Source organism: Sminthopsis crassicaudata, chromosome 2, assembly GCF_048593235.1.
Source record: "Sminthopsis crassicaudata isolate SCR6 chromosome 2, ASM4859323v1, whole genome shotgun sequence".
NCBI classification, from domain to species: domain Eukaryota; kingdom Metazoa; phylum Chordata; class Mammalia; order Dasyuromorphia; family Dasyuridae; genus Sminthopsis; species Sminthopsis crassicaudata.
Window position 1 is genome coordinate 527,438,160 of NC_133618.1, and position 23,796 is coordinate 527,461,955.

Here is a 23,796-nt window from a genome sequence, read left to right on the forward strand (position 1 = left end):
AGAGGATCTCTTTATTAATTCCTTTAATTTTTACCAAGAGAAACTACTTTTCCAAAAAATATTAAAAAATAATCTATAATACCTTTTGTGGAATTTTTAGACTTCATACTTTTTATGTGGTTAATTGTTTTTTTATCTTGTGATTTCTTTATCTCTTTTTCTATTTGCTTCTTTTGTTGACACATTTTAACTTCTTTTATCTTTTCTTCTTCTTCTTCTTCTTCAACAGCATTTTTTTGCTGTTCCTTCCAAGCCTCTAGTTCCTTAGTTGCTTTTTGCCTCTCATTTTCTTTCAAATCTTCAATTTTTTTCCGCTCATTTTCTTCAATCTGTAAGAATTGAAATCATTAGACTCTTAAGAATATGTAAAGGCCAACATTTCGTGGGAAGGAAAGAAAAAAGAAAAGAAAGGATAAGGAGAAAAGATATATACATTAAGATCATTTATCAGTCAGACCTCTCAAACTCTTGCCACTACAGTTATTATTAAGTACTTATAGATTTATAAAAAAAACACAATTTTTCCTCCAACATTTACTCAAATCCTACCATGTACTGGACCTATAGCTATGTCTTATAACAGTTTCAGGAGTACTGGCACAATTAGAACATAGATGTGGAAATTAATTTGAAAGAAAAGAATTTCCCTCATCTAGTTGGAAAATTTTTCATTGGTGAATTTCAAAAACTTTTTTCCCTATGGAGTCAAATCTTAGTTGGTTCTAAAATCAAGACCTTGTGCAATGATTCATGATTTCAGCCCCAGATTTTATCTCACTTGACAGGATATGCAGAATAGTAGAACCAAAGGCTTGTAATACAAGATCATAGAGTTGCATGGGGTTTCAGAGGCTATCTAGTGCAAACTCTTTATTTTACAGATGTGGAAACTAAAAACTAGGCAAGCTAAGCATCTTGAAATACTCTTCCATTTAATTGCTTCTATTTCATATTTTCTGGTTTTTCTTATTGTAAAAATGTCAAAATTGGTACAATTTAATTCCTCCAACAGATTATCCACTTACTGGTGAGTGTCAAGGATCTCACATTTAGAATACTAATAGCTGAGTTAAGATAGTCTGAATTACCAAACTATCTAAATACTATGTAATTAATTCTTAGCACTCTCTTCCTCTCCCTCCCCACCCCCATCTCTTTTCTGACATGCTACCACAATTACCAAAAAAGCAGGAGGAAGTTCCTTGGGACTAAAGACCATTTTGTATTTTCCTTTATTTCATGAGTTGCCATGATCTAAAATTCCTTACAGTTGATCAGTCTATTAATAATGTTAAAACCACACATTTATTTAATCTGCTCCTCAGAAAGCCATTTTTCAGGACTATATTCTATCTTTCCAGCATGGTATAAGCTACCAAAGCTTATGCTAGTATAGTTTTTAAAGAAACCAGGTTCACAAAAGGTCAAGAGTTTCAAGGGAATTAATGAAAAACAAAACAAAACAAAACAAACAAACAAATTTAAAAAAAAAAAAAAACAGAGATACAAAGGATGGTGGCCTCGCTTTACCAGACCTAAAACTATATTATAAATTGATGGTCATCAAAACCATTTGGTACTGGCTATGAAAAAGAGTAGTGGATCAGTAACTAGGTTAAGATCACAAGGACACAACAATCAATGATTATAGTAGTCTGGTGTTCATTAAATCCAAAGACTCCGGCTTCTGACAAAAATTGCTGGGATAACTGGAAAATAAAATGGCAGAAACTAGGCATTGACCAATATCTAACACTCTACACAAAGATAAGATCAAAATGGGTTCCTGATTTAGACATAAAGGGTAATACTAACAGGATAGTCTACCTCTTAGATCTGTGGAGAAGGGAGGAATTTATGGCCAAAGAAGAATTAGAGAACATTATGAAATGCAAAATGAATAATTTTGATTACATTAAATTAAAAAGTTTTGCACCAAACAAAACCAATGCTACCTAGATTGGATGGGAAGCAGAAAGCTAGAGGAAAAAATTTTTACAGTCATTATTTCTAAAATATATAGAGAACTGACTCAAATTTATAAGAATATAAGCCATTCCCCAATTGACAACAGTCAAAAGGATTTGAACATAAAATTTTCAGATGAAGAAATGAAAGCCATTTCTAGTTATATGAAAAAAATACTCTATTGACTAGAGAAATGCAACTAGAGGTTCCACTTCACAACTCCCAGATTGGCTAAGATGACAGGATAAAAGTTGGAGAGGATGTGGGAAAACTGGAATACTAATGCATTGTTGATAGAGTTGTGAAATGATCTAGCTATTCTGAAGAACAATTTGGAACTATGCCCAAAGGATATAAACCAGTGCATACTCTTTGATCCAGCAATCTTTCTACTAGGTCTGTATCTGAAAGAGATCATAAAAGAGGGAAAAGGACCTATGTGTGCAAAAATGTTTTTAGCAGCCCTTTTTGTAGTGTGATGGAACTAGAAAATTGAGTGGATGCTCATTGGTTGGGGAATAGCTGAATAACTTATGGTATATGAATATAATGGAAACTTACTGTTCTATAAGAAAGGATAAACAGCCTGATTTCAGAAAAACCTGAAAAGACTTACATGAACTGATGCTAAGCGAGGTGAGTAGAACCAAGAGAACATTGTACATAGCAATAAGAAGATTATATGATGATTAATTGTGATAGATTTGGCTCTTTTCAATGATAAGGTGATTTGAGACAATTTCAATAGACTTGGGATGAAAAGTGCCATCTGCTCCAGAGAGAGAACTATAAAGACTGAATGTGGATGGAAGTATAATGTTTTCACTTTTTGTTGCTATTGTTTGCTTTTTTTCTTTTTTTGTGTTTTTCCCTTTTAATAAGATTTTTCTTATGCAGGATGACAAATATGGAAATACATTTAGAAGAATTACACATGTTTAACATATATTGAATTGCTTGCTGTCTTGGTGAGGGGGAAGGGAAAGAGGGAAAGGAAAATTTGGAACACAAAGTTTTGCAAAGGTGAATGTTGACAACTTATATTTACATGTATTTGGAAAAAGAAAATACTATTTAAAAAAAGAAACCAGGTTCACCTTCATACCACAGTGATGCATCACAGCTGGACTTTGTGGAAAGAAAATAAAGCTTCTATTAGCATAGAATATAATAATTCTTAGACTAGAAAAGAAGAAAAATTAATTCAAACTATGATAAATATAGACATAGTAAGAGAACAGTTATATATTCTTGATGAATTCAATTCATCAGACTACATCCCAGGAAACTGAATGAACTGCTCTCTCTATTGAGGCTCTCATAATGCTTCATAGGTCTGAAGGTATAGCCTGCCCCATAGTCCATGTGCCAGAATCCTTATGTTAACCACTGGCCTATTTGTACCTTCATTTATATTACCACCACTATCCTGATACTATTTTCAGCATGCCTATCAAGATTCCTGCTACTAGAAGTTCCTGTCAGTTAGACATGCCTAGATTCTGACCTTCTGTCCAAACTTTATTTTTCCTGATGTGCAATGCTGAGAGCTTCTCATATTACTACTAGCTTTGTCTTCAGAGTAGTCTGTCTTGTTTCTATATTTTGATCCCTCCCTAATAAAATCTGTCTTCCTCCAAAGCCTATGGGAGAAAGAAAAGTTGACAGGGCAGCATGAACAAGAAAGTACCAATGCCTATATTTATACGTATAGAGGACACTGAGGAAGACCTAACTTGATTCAACTGGAGGTTATGTGTAAGGTATTAGTGATAAAGAAAGCAGGATTCACACATCCTAGGACTAGATTACAGTAATTTCTCAAAACCAAGAATCAACAGGCAACAAATACCAAATTGTAGAGGGCGGGAACTCTGGAGAAGTATACTTTAAACCAAGATATTTACAACAAGGTGTTAACTCAGTTAACTCACTGAGTTAACACCCAGTGGAACTGATGAGAAGATGGTTCTCTAGTTCACGTATATACTTAGTATGATGATGTAATGGTTCTCTAGTTCACACATTTTCAGTATGCTGTAATGATGTAATTGTACTAAGGTATATAAGTGCTGAGAGGACTAGAAAAGAAGCATTCCATTTTTGACCATCTTTCTGGTGTCTCTCCTGCCTCCTACCCTCCTTAATTCCAGAAAGCTAGCCCGAACATTACACCAAGTTATAGTTTTTTGAAATTAGGAGTATTATTTGGGGAACAGCTAAGAAACCACAAAGAGTTTAGCTGAAAAAATTCTTGCAGTAATTTGAGAATTGAGAAACCAGAAGATTTTCATATATATATATATAGATATAGATATAGATATAGATATAGATATAGATAGATATATATATAGATGTAAATACAATTAACTAGTAATTACCATTCTACAATACTTGAGATATTCACTTTATGACTTTTGTGGCCCAAACAAAATCCTAATTCCTTTTTAAAGTCTAGCAAAAGTCTAGAAAATTTTAACAACTTTCAGAATTAGGTCAACTAGTTTTCATGCATTTTCAAGAACTTTCAGTAATCCTAAAAAGATTTTTTACCAAAGTACCAAGCATAGTATTACATACTATTATTACAAGTATTAAATAAACATTGACGTTGTTTCCAATTTTTTGATATTACAATAAGTCAAGCTGTAAATATTTTGGTGTATGTGTGGCTTTTCTTTTTGTCATTGGCCTCTCTGGAGCATATGCTAAACAGTGCAATCTTTGGTTCAAAGGATATGGTTTTTTTTTAGTACATAACCTAAATTGCTTTCCAGAATGGTTGTGCCAATTTGCACATCTATCAACAATGCATCATTGGAACTTGTTTTCTAAAATCCCTCCAAAACTCCATCTTTTGTCATCTCTGTCAAGGTGAAACTTCAGAGTTGTTTTGATTTGCATTTCTTTTATTACTAGCAATTTTGAGCAATCATTCATATAGTTATCAATAGTTTACAATTCTTCTGACAACTATTTATTCACATTCTTTCACCACTTATTCTCTGAAGAATGGAATTTGGCCTTATGTGCTTATAATAGCTCCTTATGTGTTTTAGATATCAAACTCTTTTTTAAAAAAATTTCTTATTTTTCCAAATACATGCAAAAATAGTTTTTCAACATTCATATTGTGTTCCAAATTTTTCTCTCCCTTTCCTTCCTTTCCTTTCCCCAAGAGAGCAAGCCATCCAGTATAAGTTAAACATGTGCAATTTTTCTAAACATATTTCCATTTATGCTGTGCATGAAAAATCAGATCAAAAGAAAGAAAAGCAAAAGCAAACAATAACAATAAAAAGTGAAAATACATATTCTTTGATCCACATTCATTCTTCATATTTCTCTCTTTGGATGTGGATGGCATTTTCCATTACAAGTCTTTTGGAATTGCCTTGAATCATCATATTGTTAAAAAAAAAAAAAAAAGCCAAGTCCATCATAGATGATCATCACATAATCTTGTTATTGTGTACAATGTTCTCTTGGTTCTGTTCATTTAGCATCAGTTCATATGAGTCTTCCCAGGCTTTTCTGAAATCAAACTGCTCATCATTTCTTATAGTAAGTTATTCAGCCATTCCTCAACTGATGAGCTAGATATCAAATCTTAACAGAAATATTTGATACAAAATTTTTTTTCTCCAGTAACTTCTCTTCTTATATTGCAAATGCATTAATTTTGATTGTTTAAGAGTTTTTCAATCTCATGTAATCAAAATTATCTATTTTATCTTTTACAATTGGTTAAGAAAACATTCTCTATACATTGTTGTGAAAAACATCTAACCTGCTTTTCTTCTGTTTTATGTCATAATCTTTAATATTCAAACCACTTGTGCAAAAAGACTATAACAAATATATTTTCTAGACTTAGTTCATATTATTTTCCTTCATCTTTCTATTTTCAAGTCAAGTTCAAATTTTGAATTTATTATGTAATATATTAGACATTGGTCTAAGCCAAATTACTTTCATATTATTTTCTAGTTTTCCCAGAAGTTCTTATTAAATAGGAAACAATACCCTTCCTATCTATGTGATGCTGGGCAAGTCATTTATCATTTAACCCTAATTGCATACCAAAAAAAAAAAAAAAAAAAGGAAGCAATATCAGATAATTTATGCTTGGGGGTATATTATTGGAGATATACTAAGTAATTAAGTTCAATTATTTCTGATTCATCTTTATTTAGTTTATTACATTGATATATTTATCTGTTTTTTACTAGTACCAAATGTTTTTCACGATTGTCATTTTATAATATAGGCTAAGATCTGGAAGTACTATTAGTCCTTCATTCTAGTATATCAATAAACAAATATCCAGCCTTTTATGTGCCAGGCATTATGCCAAGTGTTTGGGGGTATAAAAAGAAAGACAGTTTCTGCCCTCAAAGAATTCACAATCTAATAAGGGAGATGACAAACATATCTGCATAAACAAACTATATATAGGATAAATGAGAAATAATTGAGAGAAAAGTCACTAGAATTTTTTAAAATTAATTTTTTATAAATTTTTAAGTTCCAAACTCTCTTTCTCCCTCTTCACTTTGCCCTAGAAAAGGCCATTTCACATACACATACACACAGAGGCATGTATATATGTGTGTGTGTGTATACATACACATAAATGTCTATTATCTATCTATATTTTTATATAAAACCATACTATGCATACTTCTATTTATAAATTCTTTCTCTGGATGTAGTTAGCATCTTCCTTCAAGATCCTCTACAGCTGATTTATTTATAATACTAAAAATAACTTAGTCATTTACAGTTATCCTTTGAGTGACACGGCTATTACTGTATACAACATTTTCTGGCTTCTGGTCATTTCACTCTTCATCTCATGCAAATCTTTCCATGTTTTTCTAAAACCAACCTGCTTATCATTTCTTACAGCACAATAGTATTCTATCACATTCATATACCATGACTTGTTTAGCCATCCCCAATTGATAAGCATTCCTTCCATATCCAGTTCTCTGCTGCCACAAAGAGAGCTGCTATAAATATTAACATATAACATATAAGTCATTTTCCTTTTTCTCCTGATCATCTTGGAATCTAAAAGAGTATCACTCGATCAAAGGATATGCATAGTTTTATAACCCTTTGGACATAATGCTAAATTGCCCTCCAAAATGGTTCCAAGTCATGTGTCCATTTTGACCTTATCTTGGTAAATGGTGTAAGATATTGGTCTATACCAAATTTGTGCCAGTTTTGTCAACAATTTTTACCAGTGAATTTTTACCCTTAAAATTTAAATATTTACATTTGTCAAATATAAGGTTACTCTATTCATTTACTATGAATTGTATGTCTATTCTGTTCCTCTGATCCATCTTTCTCTTTCATAGCCAGAATCAGATCATTTTGATAATTACTGCCTTATAATATAGTATAAGGTCTGCTACTGCTAAATTGCCTTTCTTTACATTTTTATTGATTCTTTTGATATTTTTGACTTTTTATTACTCCAAATGATGAACTTTTTTTTTTCTTTTACTATCTCTTCTTGTAGGATTTTGTTGGTGATATAGAGAAATGACTAATGTGGATTTTATATCCTGCTACTTTGCTAAAATTATTGTTTGAAATAGCTTCTTAGTTGAATCTGTAGCATTTTTCAAGTATATTATCATATCATCTGCAAAAAGAGATTTTATTACTTCATTGACCATTCTTATTCCTTCAATTTTTTTTCTTCTGTTATTGCTAGCGTTTCTAATACAATATTCAATAATATTGCTTATAATGAGGATCCTTGTTTCGCTCCTGATTTTATTAGGGAGGCTTCTAGCTTATTCCATTATAGATAATAACTGTTGATCATTTCATGTAGATGTTTATTATCATTTAAAAGGAAAAATCCTATTATTCCTATGCTTTCAAGTAGTTGTAATAGGAATGAGGTTTATTTTTTGTCAAAGGAGCTTTTTTGGGCATTTATTGATGTAATCATATGATTTTTGTTACTTTTGTTATTGATGTAATTTTATTTTTGGTTTTTCCTTATGTTAAGCCATTCCTGCTATAAATCCTATTTGATCATAATGTATAATCTTTGTGATATATTATTATAGTCTGCTGTATAATATTTTGAGGATTTTTGCTCCATATTCATTAGTGAAATTGCTCTTCCTGGTTTAGATACCAGTACCATATGTGTTTTGTAAAAAAGTATGGTAGGATTATTTCTTTGATTATTATTCCAAATAACTTATTTAATTTTGGAATTAGGTGATTTTTAAATGTTTGGTAGAATTCATTTGTAAATCTATTTGGTCTTGATGCTTTTTTTCTTAAGAAGCTTATTTATTGTCTGTTCAATTTTTTTTAAGTTTATTTAAATATTTTCTCTCCTGTTCTGTTAATCTAGAGAATTTATACTTTTTTAAAGTATTCTTCCATTTCATTTACTTTGTTAAATTTATTGCCATAAAACTGGGCAAAATGACTTGTGATAATTGCTTTGATTTCATCATTGGGCTGTGTTTACCCCTTTCATTTTTTATATTAGTGTCCTTCTTTTCTTTTCTCTTACTAAAAATCATGTTAACCAATACTTTATTTTATTTTTTCATAAAACCAATTCTGAGTTTTATTTATTAAGTCAATAGTTTGCTAACATTCAATTGTGTTAATCTCACCCTTAATTTTTAGGATTTCCAATTTGGCATTTAATTGGATATTTTACAGTTGTTCTTTTCCTAGTTTTTTAAAATTGCATACTCAATTCATTCTTTATTTTATTTTCTATATACATTTTCCTTTAATATTCTGTTGAATATCACAGGTTTTGGTATATTGCTTTATTATGAGCATTCTCTTAAATAAAATTCTTGTTTCTACAACTTGTTCTTTAATTCACTCATTCTTTTAAGATTGGACTCATTAGTGTCCAGTTAATTTTCAATCCGCTTTTACATGGTCCCTTGTTAAATATAATTTTTATTGCATTATGATTTGAAAAAATACATTTAATATTTATGTTTCTTTATGTTTAATATTTATTTTTCTTTTTTTAAATGAATAGTTAAATACTAAAATTTTGTGCCAATATATGGCCAGTTTTTGTCAAGGTACCACCTATTAGTGGGGGGAGAAAAGGCATATTCCTTGCTATTCTCATTCAATTCTTTCAGACATCATAACTAGCTTAAGATTTTATTCATCTCCTTGATTTCTTATTTATTTTTGCTCAGATTTATCTAGTTCTGATAGGAGAAGGTTAAAATCCTTTACTATTACAGTTCTGCTATCTATTTCCATCCATAATTCATTTAGCTTTTCTTCTAAATATTTAGATGCTATAGCATTTGGTGCATATAGATTTAATATTAATGTTATTTCATTATCTCTGGTACCTTTTAATATAACAGTTTTCCTGTTATCTATTTTAATTAAATAAATTTTAACTTTAACTTTGCTTTTTTGTATCTGCTAAAGGATAATAAATTCTATTCTAGCCTTCAATTTTTCATTCTGTGTATAATTTTAAATTATATAATATGTAAACAACATATCAATGGATTCTGTTTTTAATCAATTCTGCTATCCATTTCCATGCCATGGTTAAGTAGAAGAGTTAACCTTGGGTAAGGAATAAGGTCTTTGTGTGTGTCAAAGGTGAAGGAATAGATAGTGAAAGAAGGGATGAGTGATAGGAGATAAAGAGAGATGACAGTAACATCATAAGGAAAATAGAGTAGGATTGCTTAGCAGCAGGGCTCAGTCGAACATGTATAATATAATATCAGAATAATTCTATGAATTTTTCTAATTTTGTTCAGCAACATGTGTATAGAAATAAGGCAGCAGATGAAGGGAGGGACCCAAAGTTGAGACTTAGTGGGCCACAATTGGTAAAATGATGAAGAAGCTGGAGATTCAAGAGACAAAGAACTTAGAGTTGAACTAGTTAACCAGGGATCATGATGCTAATGTAGGGGAGATAGTTTGGGAGAAAACTTAGAGGTCAAGGAATTAGAGATCATGGTGTATACAAAAAAGTTGTGTGTGCCTGAGATGGAGCAAAGGAACAGGTCATAAAAACAAAATAGTTTGAGGAATTGATATGTCAATATATATGTTGAAATTTCCTAGTGTGAGGGTAGGAGCTGGGTAGGAAAGAAAAATTGTAAGCCACATATTTTTTTATTAAGGAAGGTAGGGGAAGGACTTGGAGGTCTATAGACAATAGCTACCAGGATTCTGATTAGGTGGTAAAGATGAGTACCATGAACCTCAAAGGAAGAGAAGTTATTGAGTGATGGAAACAAGGAGAGAATTTGGAAGTGATAATAGGGAGCAAGTAGCATTCTAAGTCTCTCTTGTTCAAGGAGTGGAATGGAAATGAAGATATAACTAATACTAGCAAGGATGGCCATGAAGGTTGTGTCTTAGAGGTGGGGGCTTGTAAGAGAATCCAGGTATCAGTAATTGTTAGAATATGTTAAGATGAATGCGAGTTTGTTGTTGTATTCCAGAGAATACAGTGGGAGAGGAAGGTGGTGTTTGGATGTTTGCAGTGGAAGATTTGAGGAAAATGAGAATAAAGAATAAGGTGATGGGAGATGGGGAAGGGGCTTTGGATGATGAGTTTTAGGAGTTCAAAATCACTGCAACATGTAGAATATAACCAAGCATGAGAATATTTATCATCAAGTAGAAAGTGTCAACTCTCTTCCCAAAGGAAATTACAGATCTAGCTGTCGACAGCTACAGCAAGAGATAGAAGGCAGACACATGATTAGACAGGAGGTCTCATTTCACTAAGCCATCTCCTTTTTATCTGGAAATTAGGCAGAAAATGGTACAGCAGCAGATTAATCTGTACAGCACACTGACTTTCTTCTTCCTCTTCTTATGATAGACAGGTGTAGCAAGAAATGGAAGGTCTGAGATCAAAGGGAAGGTTGCTTCTCTCTGCACTAGAGATTCTCCATTTTGAAGTTGGGAAATTAGACTGGCAACAAGAAGTGGGAGTTGACCTGGGCTGGCACAGATAAGGGTAAGTCCAACCTATCTTTTAAATTATTTCCTTTGATATTCTGGATTTCTTGTTCCTCCAAATGAATTTTATTATTTTCTAGCTCTATAAAGTATTCTTATGGTAGTTTGATCAGTATATTACTAAACCTATAAATTAATTTTGATAGAATTGTCATTTTTAGTATATTAGCATGGCTTAGCCATGAATATTATATGTTTTTCTAGGTATATAAATTGTTCTTTTTCTCTTTAAGGATTATTTTGTAATTAAAACTATCCAAGTATAGAGTATACTTTGACAGACTGACTTCCAAATGTTTTATGAACTGTGTAGTTATTTGGAGGGATTTTATTTACTAGAAATTATGTCCGGGATCTGATTATTATATTGAAATGCTGCTCATTTTTGTGGGTTTATTTTATAGCATAATGCTTTGCTGAAGTTATTGTCTCAGTTTCTTTGATGACTCCTAGGATTTTCTAAGTGAATCACTATATCATCAGTAAATAAGAAAAGTTTTGTCTCCACTTTGCTTCTCTGTATGCTTTTAATGTCTCTAGGCTTACTGCAAAGGCATACCTTTCCTTTTCTATAGTGACCATAACGAGGAAGGGGAATACAAGCACACTGTTTTTAGATTCTTAAGCATTAACATAGGTCTAGATATTTTAAATGTGAGTTTTTTGGTCTAATGATTATTGAGGAGATACTACTCGAGAAATGGAATCATCCATTGTCATATGTGCAACAAATAAAATAGAAAAAGAGAAGATGAAGCTAAATGGAAAGATGCCTTAATAATAGAATTAACAGTTTTATTGTATGGGCCCAAAGGCAACATTTTGCAATGACCTTGAATCCATTTCCCATCACCTTCTCTAGACAACCTCTACAATCATCTTATACAACCTGTCCCATCCTTTAATCTCTTCCATTCCTCTTTTCAACAAACATGTTCAAGTCTCTTTCATCCTAAAAAAAAAACTAAAAAAATCTTTTCTATGCTATTTTTCCTCAGCCAAAGATCTAGCAAAAGCTGCCTATAATTATTGCCTCTATGTCTCTCACTTTCAACATCTTCCAAAGTTATCAAGGATCTCATAATTGTTAAATTTGATGACTTTATTGCTTTTCTACTATTTCTATACTCTTAGAATTTATTGATTTTATCAGCACCAAAGAATTTAATATTTCTATGCAGGTTATTTCTAAATATGTATATAGTTCCAATTTCTTTCCAGTCAAATATCACTATAATTATTAACTTATTAGATATCTCAAAATGAATATGCAACAGACATCTGAAATTTAATGTCCAAAACAGAAGTCATTATATTGTTCCCCAAAACCTACTCCTCTCTGAACTTCCCTATTTCTATAAACACATCTGTTCATGTAGATTTGAAATCTCAGTGTTACCTTTATTTACTTTCTCACTCACACTAGATATCCAATCAGTTGTCAATCTTGTTTCTGCCTTCACAGTATCTCTCACTTTTGCCACCTTTTTTCCATACATACAGCCTTCACCTTTAGTCCAGGCCCTTAACTCTTACCCAGACCACTACAGTAATTTCCTGACTGTAGTATCTGACCACTCAATTTGTCTCCTTCCCCCTCTAATCCATCTTCCATTTAGCCATCAATGGCTCCTCATTATCTCTAAAATCAAATACTATCTCCAGTGTTAGGAATTTAAGGCCATTTAAGATCTGATCCTAGCCTACCTTTCCAATCTTATCACAATAGGATTCTTCACATATTCTATTGTTTATCCAATCAGGCTTTGTTCATAATAAGCGTTGAGAAAGCAAAACAAAACAAAATGTCATGGAAAATAATTTTAGTTTATATTTGTTTTAGAGAATGAGAAGGTAGAGAGTTTCTACTAAGAACTTAGACCCTCCAAATTAAATTAACATATACTGAAATAATTAGCAAGACCTCAATATATAGGTGGGCATAGGATAATAGCAAAAAAATATGTTGAAAACATGATTCAGAAGAAGGAACAATAGATATTGTAAGCCATATAAAAACTCAAGTCTTTCTACCATTGATACTTAAAAAAAAAAAAAAAAAATCAGGAGATAACAGATAATACAAGCACTGAAAAAACACCACACACACACACACACACAAATGAAATGGGTTTATGTTCTATCAAGAAATAAATGATTACTGATATGAGGGTCATTTCCAAGTCCACTGTCAGTGAATAATCCTACCATTGATTTATAACAGCAAAAGACAAAAGAGCAAATTAGAAGAAAACTATAAAAATGAGAAGACATGTTATACATAAAAGTCCATACCAACATGATCTAAAGAAATTACTGATACCAAAAAATAGGAAATAGGTAGATGACAGGCACTGACACAAAGAATCATTATTTCTAAAGAAATTTAACCATCATAAATTCTCAACAAGGAAAATAAAAAGAGTCTAGAAATTGTTGATGTTGCCTCATATATATGCCATGTCTTCTCATTTTCATTGTTTATTTGCTACTGATACTGTCCTTTGCTGTAACAAGTCAATACTGTTGAATCAGAAATGACTCTTATTTTAGCAACCATTTATTTTTTGTCAGAAAATAATCCATTTCATTTTTCATGATGCAACACTTAAGATGGAAGATAAGGTAACCAAGGAAAATGCTGATATAAAACACAAACTCCAGTGTAAAATTTTATAAGGCAGATTATAGATGGTTAAAAAGTATTATCTCAAAATAATAAGAAGAGATAAGAAAATTTACAAAAAGCATAGTGAGAGACTCAATTAAACCAAATTTTCTTGAGAATACTTAAGAATAAACCACAACAGTAAAAAAAAAAAAAAAAAAAAAAGATTAAACACACAAAAAAATCTGTTAAAATGTCTATAAGACGATACTTTCTCCATTATTAACAGTGGAGCTACCATATTTAAATTCTAATCTCACAGTCTTCAATGTCCTATATGAGAAAGAAATTACACTAAAGAAAACAAAAATGAGACCAGAAACTTAACTATACTAGGAATATACTATGTAGGAGATGATCATTTTGAAGGTGTTGAGGTATCAATTCTCAAAGTATCTGGGGGAAAAAGAGGATATAAAATGTGGAGGAAAAAAACACACATTATTATTACTGAAAGAGAATATTAACTAAAAAGAGAAAACATTAACTACAAACTCTATAATTATTTTCCCATATCTATAAAATCTTTTATCAACATATATATGAAAAAGTTGTGAAAAAGGAAGCAGGCTTTTGTGAATGATATGCTGCAGAAAATTAAAATAATAACTAGGGTTCAGATAGCATTGTCTCAAGCAAGACTTGTTTCTACCCCTGCAGCTTCAGTACAGATGAGCTTCCCAGGTTCTAGCTCCCTGCCTTATCCCTCTCCTTTCCTCGAACAAAAAAATTTAATTACTGAATACTTCTAATTAGCAATCCTAATAGTCAAAAGGCTCATAGATGCAAAGAAAACTAAATCCCACAGTGATCATTTTGTTGATTTTAAAATTTTAATTCAGTAGAGTAAAATATAGCAGTTTTCTAAAAATTGTCTGCAGATATTAAATTCATTTATAATTCCTTGAAAAATGTAATAATAGGTAACTTTGATGATCTTCTGATTACTAATATCAAGCAAAGGATAACACTAAGGAGATGAATGCTCCCCAAATGTGTTTGCTATCATCATGGAGGTTGATCAGACAGATCTGATTTGAAAAGGAATTCCCTACATACAGTGAGATCCACTTTTTGTAAATAATATTACATTACATCCATCCTTTGGAATACAACAGAACCTGCTAAATAAAATCTACAATTATTCCAAAGTATTCAGTCTAAGTATCCCCTTGGGGAAACAAACACATACATACATACATAGTGAAGAATAGCCACTGTTCAAAAGTACAGTAAAATCAAAATCTTTTAGAGGCAGTCCATTAGTATAGATGTCTTGGAAAATCACTTGGAAAGATGGGCAAGGAGTTAGAATGAGAACTCAAAAGGGAAGAATTGTATTTGAAAACTGTATATTGCTTTTAACAACTAAATACAAATGGAATACTATAGTCTCAGAACAATTCAAGTTGTGGATTATCCAATAAACAATGGAAAGACAGACATATAGTGGGTGGCAAAAGATATCATCAAAAAAGAATTCCACAGAAGTGAATAGTATAAAAGATATTATCAAAGAGATGCATAACAAGGAAAGAAGGTAAGTCAGTCACATAGCAAGATTAAGAATAAGCCTCCCTGTTCCACTGGTATCTATGAAATGTAATAAGATACAGAAGTTCCACTCCTACCAGCATGTCCAGTGTATCTCTTACAGAGGATTTTTGGCAAGATGATAAGAGTTGTAGAGAATAAGGTATTAAGAGAACCCACATTGATGAGATTATTTAAATATTACAGAAGGCAAAATATATAATAGGCCCATTGTACTCTGCCCTGTTAAAACCACATCTGTAGCAATGTGCTCAGTTTGGAAAAAGAAAAAGTATTAGAAAAAGTATTTATAGAGGAGTAAAGATGGTGAGAGTAATAGAAATCATAATAGGATACATATAAGGTTTCGTTGAAGGAAACAGGGATGGTTAGCTTTGAGAAAAGATTACTTGAGGAGGATATAGTAAATATATTCAAATATTTTAATAGCTTTCACATAGAAGAGAGATTATATGAATTCTCAGAAAGCAAAAGCAAAAAGTATAAGCTATAGCTTACCTAAAAATTGGATAATCTAGGGAGGAGATGTAATGCCTGAGGAACTGAGGCAAGATAGAGATTAGAGAGTATTTAATATTTTATTTTAAAGGCAGAGATTTATTGGGACCAAATGGATCCGTGGTTTGGTCCCAGGGCTGAATGAGACTATCCTCTCCAAGAATGAAGCAAACCAATATGAGTTCTCAATGGCATATATACATGTGGCTCAGACTCAGGGGGGTAGACGGAGTCAGGGAGCTGAAAGTGGAAATGGGACTCAGATAGGGTGTGGCAAGCCACCAGAAATGGGATGGCATAATGAGGGGAGGCACCCTGGAGATGGGGAGAGGCATCTTGATAATATGGTATCTGATATTCTGATAGTTTGGGATGGGGAAAGGCATTCTGATATTCTAAAACATAAGATCTTTTGTTCTTATCAAATATTCTGATTAAGAGGGAGGGATGGTTTTGCAGGATTGAACAGAACAATTATAAACTGAGGCAGAACAATTAGGGAAACCAACTGAGTCAGGATAATTAAGGAAACTGAGTCAAGACAACAAAAGAGAACTGTGGCATAACAGACATGGAGAATTATTCATCATTGAGATCTTTAATTCCAGAGATTATAAAATCAATTCTCAGAGATATTATAAATGGGATTCATATTTAGGTATGGATTGATCTTCAGGTACTTTCCTTTTTTGATTTCTGTAATTTTTTTTTTTTCTCTTTTTTCAGAGGGTCGCTTTTTGATTTAGAGATGGATCTAAGCCTACAAGTTCTTTTGAGACACCCACAATCTTGATCTGGAGTCTCAACATTTTTTCTGTAGCTTTCTCTATGAACTTTTTAGTTGTTATGCAAAACAGCTTTTATAACAGCTTCTCCAAGCTATGCTTCCCATGAGACTCTCCGTTGAAATCCATTTAAGCTGTCCTGCTCTGCCCATCTTGGGCATTCCTGCACCCTGGTGCTACATGGCAGTTCCCCATTATAATTCCTTTGTTTCAATAAAACCCTAGATTTTTACTGTTTTGGTAGTCTTCTTTATTTCAGATTGACATATCTGGTATCAAGAAGTAGAATTCAAAGACCTATTTGTCCAAGTACCACTTGCAACTACAGATGCCTTGTACCAGTAGGGACCACTTATGTTCCAGTCTAGATTTGACTCCATGGTTTGGTCTGGGTGAGTAACTTTCTTCAATTTTCCAAATTCCCATCTTTTTTTGGTTGAGAAGGCTTGACTCTTAAACTGAGGATTTGTTAAGACCCTTGGGCAATTTGGGGTCTGTTCTAGGATGACTACTGGGCTTGTAATTATGAACCATATGTGGTCACTCCAAAAGGTCCAGCTGTGTAACATATGTTTTATATTTTTGGTCTGCTTTTGTGGAGTTCCATTTGTTTTAAGTGTGCTTAGTTTGTGTAGTGTGTGTATGTGTGTATGTATGTGAACATGAGTAAAAAGCTGACTGATTTTTTTTTCTTCCCCTCATGGTCTGACAGAGTGGTAATGGTACATAATGGGAGCCAATAATAACAAAAATAGCATTGAGAAAGAAATACTTTGAGATGACTTTTTCTCCAGGTATTCCCCTCCCTAGCCAACTAATTTGAACAAGTTCCTTTTCTCTGAACAGGTTTGATAAACATGTCTATGTTTATCACTGCCAGAAAAAAACAGAATTGTTAGAAAAGTAATTTATACAGAAAAGTAGAGAGGTGATTTTCTTTTACCTGCTTTCAAGTAATTTGTTTCTAACTAGCTAAAACTTTAATTGGGAATTGATCTTGATTATTAAAAATGGTAAATCCAGGTTTAATTGAACCCCAAAATTAATGCTTGTAGATTCCATTCAATTTGAAATTGGGGAGCTGTCTGGTTTCTTGAGCATCAAAGAGTTTTAAATGTTAACTCATGGAAAAGGGAAAAGTTTGTGTGAATTGAGGACCAAACAATGTGTATATCCATACATACATATTTATATATATATATGTATGTATGTATGTATGCATGCATGTATATACATACACATATGATGAGATCCTGGGTTACTAGGTGGGTTGGCAGAAAAAGCCTGAAGTACTAATAAAATTATTCCCTAAGGCAAGTAGAAAGGGCACCAAAAGCCTTATAGTCACACTCTTGTGGAGGTCTCCTAAAATTCCACTTTACTGTATCCAATCAGAAAGTCAAGTTATGTCAAACACTCAGATTAAATTGCCTCTAAAAATTTGTCTACGGCCCACACCATCTTAGCAGAATCTCTTTTGGGTTAACTCGCCACAGCGTTCTCCCTCATGGTCTTTCCTATCTCCTCCCTCATGCCTCATGATGTCTTTCTCCTCCTTATAGCTAACTAACGCTTTTAGGATGCTAATTCCCTTTTAGGATTTAGCTGCCAGTCAATGGCATACTCCTGCCTCATGATGTTTTCCTTTTTTCTGGGGTTAATTTTGAGTTCCACTAGAGAACTTGCCTTTTTTTCATTGTTAATTGTTATATGTTCTCACAAATCTATTTCATATTTACCATTCCTGGTGTCTATTTTACCCTTTCATTTTGTCTGTAATCCTTTCTCTTAAACACATGTCCCTTTTGAAAAAGAGAACGGTCATTACAAATTCATCACATGACTGAACCCCAACATTTGGTGCCAATTGTTCTCCTCAATCTTGGTATTTGATCCTAAACCTCAATCTCATCATTTGGTGCCTATCTCAAATACATCACATATACATACACACATACATATATATTTATACACACATATGCATATATATTTGTACATACATATATTTTAATACACACACATATATAATATGAAAGGGGGAGAGAGGAAGAAAGGAGAAGAGTCAATGAAGAAAATGTAAGCATGTTGAAAAAAATTTGAGGAAGTTTTTTAATTTTGTGAAAAGCAAAAAGGATATGGAAAACTTTATGTAATTATCTTTGTAACATGAAACTTTGAATTTTTGGACTCCTCATGTGGAAAGCCTCAGGGATAGGTAAATTAGGTTGGAAACTAAGACTACTCAGCTCTAAGTGGAAATAAGGAAAGGTTGTATAAGCATCTAGTAGTTCTCCCCACCCACCTTTCAAAAATGATTTATATGGAAGTTTTTATTTACAGAGAACTTAACATCCAGCTTTTACCAATTTATGTTTCAAATACAATATAAATGTTGGCCATTATTTTCAGTGTTCTATTCATTGTATTAATTCTCTTTGTGGTAACTCTAAGGGGCTTGAGATGGATCACTTCCTGATGGCATCAGACCAAATTTCCATAGATTTTGCCTAACCCAAAAATTAGGCCTCTACCCAGAATAATTCTAACAACAATGCCTTATAACACTTGCTCCAACATACTGATGGGGCATAAGGATAGAGAAGCACTGAACTCCAAAACATATATTGGGTTTTTGGACTCTTTCTATATGGTCCACCAAGTGTTGAGGAGGACTTTTAACCTCCAAAATATATTGGGGTCTTGAGTGAGTATCCTGAAGCGCCTCAAAGGGCAAAAATATGAGCTAACTTCCCTAATAAAACTCACAATTAACCAGAGGAAAGATGCCGTTACAAAGGAGAAACATCATTAGGTAAGGCAAATTCTTAAAGAATCTGCTGCCATAAGACAGGTGGTTCCTAATGAACCCATGAAGCCATAAAATGGGTTAAATGTCTAAAGAAGTTGAGTGGGTGGGGCAGAGAGATTACACCACTGAGTGGCAGGCTAACCCTAAAAGGAATTAAGGTCCTACTTGGGGGGAGGGAGGATTTTTTTAGTAAAAGATAAATAACCTTGGGGGTTGACAATAAAACTCGGCCTTCTGACTTGATACAGTAATTGTAGGGTTTGTCAATGTCAGGAATTGAACAGTAATTCAGCCAGGATAATGTAGGATAACAAAAGACCTAATCAAAATCAAAAGAGATAATCATATTATCTGTGATCCTTCCAGTCTGCCTAGCTTCCATATTACTTATAGTAATTCAGGCTCTCTGTCAATGCCCCTCTTTATGGCTCATCTAGATACTGGGTTGCTAAAAGAGACAAGGCCTTTTGCTGTGGTCTTATTCACCCTCAGCAATACCACTAAATTGGTAAAGATTTATGTATATATGCATATATATTTCCTACTATTATTAACATAAACAGTAATTACATGCAAAAATTTCTTCATTGTTCTGTCTTATAAGATGTATGAGACTTGCTATTTGACATGGTTATAAGTTTGTTTCAGCTTTCCTGGTATCATGGTATAAATTCTGTAATAATCGAACCTGAGGGCTATGAGATATCTTTCAATATAAGTTCTTCCTATCACTGTGAAGCAAATTTCAGTAAATGTTGGGTTGTTCACTTGCTAATCTTTGGGGTTTTAATTAGGAATAATTAGTCAAGTATTCATAGCAAACTCATTTTTTGTAGAAATCAAGTTTGTACTCTTGTATTAAAACTTCATATAATTTTCTCTGTAAGGTAATTTGGAAATGCATTCAATTAAATTGAGGTCACCTACTGGTAATGAGTTTTGTTTCAAATATCACATCACTCATAAAAATAGTGCAGCTCTGTGAAAGAATTTGTGTATTTCTCCACTTAGAAAACTGAATCTCCTCTCCCATTTAAAATATGCCTTGATAAGGTGGGGGAGAGTAAATAAGAAATTGTTTACATCTTTAATAAATTTAATCTTAATAGACTACAGTATTAGAAATATAATTTTGCTTTAAAGGGTTAATAATTTTATTAAGTCCTAATAATCACTTTTTAAACCAGGTTAAATCTTAAGTTATATTTGAGAAAGGGCAGTAATGGAAGAAAAATTAAGAGAAATTATAATTAATAACATATATGTTTTAGGGAGATTCCCAGTTCCCATTTTTTTCCCCCCAAAGTCCTAATTTTAAAAGTCTAATCTCTGGAAGGACATTGCTGATAATGAGATTAGGCTAACTCTCTTTCAGACCCCACCCAGATAGGGTAACTATTATGTTCTATACAGGATTGGGTTAAAACATAAATTCTTTGAATAAATTGCCCTAGGTTGGGGTTAACTTAAATAAATGACTTAGTCAAAGTTCCGGTCCAACCCCTTATTCATTAATGAGGAAAAGAATATTACAATCAGTATTGATTCCCATTAAGAAACACCTACTCTTCCTTAGGCTATATAAACTGTGACCCTACCACCAAGTTTATCTTCAGTCTAAGAGAGATGAACAAATGACCATTCTTTTATTAATAAATGTGCTAACCTTATTAATAAAATATTTAAATTATCCAGAAACCATATGTTTCAAACCTTTTTAATAATCATAAAAGAAGAATGTTACTTAAAATCTTTAATGCGATATCTTTGAAGGCCTGATAATTTTTTGCTAGCTAGTTTATTGCCACAGTTTGACTGTGTTGATAACAATTGTATCCAACCCCTGGTGATTAGTGAGACTTTGCTATCTCAAGCCAAACCTTTTGGGATGTAAATTTTCTTTTTAAGCTTCATTTTCAAATTTTGTTGTGTCCCTGAGTCTATGCTTCACTGCTTAAGGGGAAATACAAGCAGCTCAATGGGAATGTGGTCTGTTATGTATGGCCAGTGGATATTTGTCCCTGGAAAAAATATTGAGAAGAGCAACTTTGGGAAAAGCAAGGTAGGACCTTCTTGACTTAACTTTCTATACAAGAAAATTTCCCACCTGGTTAATTCTTAGTCTAGGTGTGGTCATTTTATGCTATTCTCACTTAGAATCAAATGGAAGTAAGAATACTATATCATTCTGGGCTTTGGCCCAGAGGATGGTCTCAATCTGCTTTTTACTCTCATAATAAAATCTATATAACTAGGGCAAGTCCTTCTTTGTATAACTATTGTTGCATTATTTAAAATACCTCCTTCCATTTTCAGTCTAAGATTCCATATTCTGAACAACCAAGGAAATTAATATTTGGCTTTGTCATACTTTTAAATAGGTATATTCATGCATAAGGTTCTTAAATTTTTCAAAATGTCATAATTGTAAGAGTTTGTGGAATCAATATATACATATTAGTTAATAATTAGATCCAAAAATTCTTTAATTTTGTTCTAAAGAAAAGGCTTAATCTTAAAGGAAAATAAGTATCCTGTGTAACCTCAAAGGGATTTTCAGTTTTTTACTTAGGTTTATTATTTAATGTGGGATTAACATTTGTATATAGAACATGCTCTGAAATGTAAGCAAATTGCACAAGGATTTAAAGAGGATTTGAGAATAGTGGTCTATGTGAGGGTAATATCCAGTCCCTTTAAGCATGGTCATTGAACAAGTTTTACTGAAGACAACTCAATTGATACAATCTGAAATTATTTACTTACTCTATTCAGATCACCTCACCACAGCCTTTAAAATAAATATCTTTTGAGTGAATTCACTTGTCTGCATACTTAGAAAGAGTGTTATTATTAGATACTTAGCAGCATACCAAGCTCCGAAGGGAGAAAGAATTCTATTGACCATGGAAAAAGACATTTCCATTTTCGTGCTCCTGACATTCAAATATTATCATGACTCTATGTATTCAATTAACACTTTTCATTGACAAATGCTTAAGCAATCACTTCAGAAAAGCATAATATCTTTGTTAAAAAACAAAATTTTAAAGTAATAGGCACAGAAAAGTATTACAAATTAAGTATCTTGAATTCTGTTCTTGGAATGGCAGAAAAAGTACATATAGGAAAATTGCTTTGTTTAACAATAGGATATTTGACTAGAATTTATTTTATTACTATCTGGTATTTTTGTTTCAAAGTATTTTAATACTATTTTTACCTGTTTCCTTCCATTAATATTTTGTTTCAACGCCAGATTTTAAACTTTGGTAATGTTCTATTTCTAGATTTTGTATATCTACTTTTTAAACGTTTTCTTAACTATAATGCTATTATGATATTTTGATACAAATTTCATTTTCATACATAGTGTGACTTCTGTCACATCTGATCTCAGTAAGGTACCATCTATCTTTATTTTTTTCCTTCCTCTCTGAAAGGTAATTAAGTACCTCTGAAGAGGAAACCCCCAAACTCTGAAAAATCCTTAAAGGAAAAAACCTCCTTGGACTCTGCCTCAGAGAGGGGATTCACCCTAAGCACAAACAGTTTCATCTTTGTTATCTGGCTCAGTCCCGAAACCCATTGAATTCAAATTCTAATCCTGGCTGAAACCCAGCCAGGAGCCAACCTGGGACTCCATCCACAGCTCCCTTATAAAAGAGCCAAGCTGGAGCCCTCTCTTTGCAGAGGTCCCAAACATAGCAATCTTGTACCTAGCATGCCCAGGATCTCTGACCACTGGAACCCTGCTTCTGGTGCCCTTTTATCTCTACCTTCAACTTTACCAACTAGACTCTACTTCCAAACTCCATAATAAACCCCTTTTATCAATCCAGGTTTTTGAGTCTGTAAATTCTTTTACAGGGGACTCTTGCACCCCTACTAGACCTCATTTAACTCTGTATCCTTGTGCCAAATCCAAGGGGGTTGCAGGGGAGCTCTATTTGACTCCCTGTACACCGAACCTGCCACTAGGCCTCAATTAAACCTAATTTCATTTAGGTACCCCAATTCTAAACTTCATCACTTCTAAGTCTACTTCAATACAGAAATATGTATAAGTTGCCTTGATAGTATCATATCTGTTCAAGAAATCTCTGATGATTACTGTTACAATTAATTTCTAATGAAAATGTAATGAAAAGATGCTACTAAAAATCTATCATATATTTAGTTAAATGAAAATGACTTATGAGATTAACTTTCATCACTGCTCTATGAATGAATGCCAAGTGATTTAAAGGCCATCAAGACATTCCAAATAGTGTGGTTATGCTCCATGCTTATTGTTGCTGACAGCTTAGATCAATAAGTTCTTCATTAAGTGCCTTGCAATAATTTAAAATCAAGCACCTAAGATACCGATGTGTGTGAATACACACACATACACGTACACACCTGCACAGACACATGCAAAAAAACCTGAAGAGTCATCTATTCCTTTCAAAAATTTTTGTAGACTTACCACACTGAGATAT

The 23,796-nt window shown here is 32.6% G+C and overlaps 1 protein-coding gene across 4 annotated transcripts in view; it reads right to left on the bottom strand.

Moving 5' to 3' along the window:
• Nucleotides 1-23,796, bottom strand: part of DNAAF4 (dynein axonemal assembly factor 4) — an 86,591-nt gene that overhangs the window by 54,602 nt on the left and 8,193 nt on the right. For all 4 annotated transcript variants that reach the window (XM_074294571.1, XM_074294573.1, XM_074294570.1 and 1 more), the window contains exon 4: nucleotides 83-329. In XM_074294571.1, coding sequence (XP_074150672.1) covers nucleotides 83-329 — 247 coding nt within the window. The remainder of the gene's footprint in view (nucleotides 1-82; nucleotides 330-23,796) is intronic.